General features: G+C 54.4%; 1 protein-coding gene across 1 annotated transcript; it reads left to right on the forward strand.

Annotated features, from left to right (window-relative positions):
* Positions 1 to 311, forward strand: K437DRAFT_260426 (uncharacterized protein; the record flags this gene model as incomplete). Its single annotated transcript, XM_013384260.1, has 1 exon — positions 1 to 311. A coding segment is annotated over one exon (311 nt), but the record flags the coding sequence as incomplete, so codon positions are not given.
* Between the last annotated feature and the right edge of the window lie 1,467 nt (positions 312 to 1,778).

Genomic DNA, 1,778 nt, shown 5'->3' on the forward strand with positions numbered 1-1,778 from the left:
GCGAGTTCATGCAGCTCGAGATGGAGCGTCGTGAGCTCGACTCGGGCGCCAGCGTACTCGCTGCCATTGGCGGCCACGCTGTACGCCCCATCGACGACAACATCAACCTACTCGCCACGCGTGACCTCGGCCGACTTGCCGACGTCCTCGGTGTTCGCGCTGCCGGCCACGACGCCGACGAGGCAACTCACTACCGCCGCGATATCGGGCTTGAGTGCGCGACTTCGACCTGCGACGAGTTCGCTAAGCGCGAAGCGGAGGAGATCCTTGCGATGCATGCGCGTGGCCTTGGCTTCTTCGTCGAGGAGTGAATTTGACATTTGAACTTCAGGGCACTTCACCCCAACACTGTACCATAGAGATCATTAGGCTGCAAGGCCATCCGGAATATCGAGTTATCAGCACCACCTACCTGTGACTGAATTGGTCCGAGGATGTCAACCTGCACATTAGATCGTTTTAGGTCAATTTGCACTGGTGATCTCCTTGAGCCTGCAATCTCGGGGACGGCTTGGCCAGAAGCGGACAGTGATTGCATGCTCAGCAACACTCGCAAGGAGCCATGGACTCAGATTTGAGTGGTGAGGCAAGAGTGCACGCTGCTCATCATGCTGGAACTTGCATCTCTTCCTGGCAGCCGCTGCTCTCATCGATCATTAGCATTTAGCGGTCAGCGATGCTCGCTGTCATCATCTGTAGTCCTAGCACTCCATGTCTGTCTTCGGCGCTCCACCCCCATTTTGGAAAAAGCAGTGATTTGACAGTCGGATGCAGGTGATGTCAGAGACTGGATTTGGCGACACGAGGATTGATGGGCTCACTGGGAACCCGACGTTGGTTGCAGATCTGTGCCGATCTGGTCTTGGACGTTGGACACTCACACATATCATGTCGCTCAACAATCAAGCATTCATCACGAGCTAGAAGCGTGCACAACTGCAATATGTACTTTCAGGCTCCCGCTGCAAGGTACTCAATATTCGTGTAATTGTGAATGTAGTTCCATTAATAATTAATGAGACGGTTTGCGATTCAACCTGCCAAGAACAATCGAAGGCGAGTTTTGCGGAGAACCTGCCGGAGCGGAGGCTCCGATAGCTTCTCCTTCGCGGCGTGCAACATAGTGGCGTGGTGGCTTAGTGCGAGTCATCGAGAAAGGGGGTGACTGATGTGGAGCCACCGGCAGTACTCTGGCTTCGGAAGTAACGCCAATACTTTAAGACCACGAAGGTGAGTGGTGAAAGTCTCCTCGTGGCTCCATATTTCGACGCCACGTTGGAGATACCACACTGAACAGGGACATTCTGAACCCCAGTAGCAGAGGCGATGAGTGCTGCCGCCCTGGTGCGGAAGGTTGCTGCAAAGGTGTGAAGACGCGCGTGCCTTGCGCCCAATCTGCACCACATGGCCGATGGCGGGTCTGCCCTCTGCAATGGAACACAGTTTGCAGATACCAAAGACTGCGAGTCGCACACATATATACATATATACACGAGTCGCGAACTCACGTCCAACTCTCCTTTCCTTTCTTTCCCCAGGCTGGTCCTCTCTCACAACTGCTGATTCGCTATTTCGAAACTCTCCCTTTGGTCAATCCATCTGGTTTCTGTGCTGGTCACAAGTCTTCTCCCGGTCACTTCATCTATCAGCGCATCCGATCAACCTCCTTCAAAATGCATGCCAAGTCTATCGTTGCCTCCGCCTTCATTGCTGCCGCGTCGCTCTCTGCGGTCGGCGCCGCTCCAGTCTCTGCCGACGAGAACCTGCAAAAGCGCTGT

Source organism: Tilletiaria anomala (genome assembly GCF_000711695.1).
Source record: "Tilletiaria anomala UBC 951 chromosome Unknown K437scaffold_258, whole genome shotgun sequence".
NCBI classification, from domain to species: Eukaryota; Fungi; Basidiomycota; class Exobasidiomycetes; order Georgefischeriales; family Tilletiariaceae; genus Tilletiaria; species Tilletiaria anomala.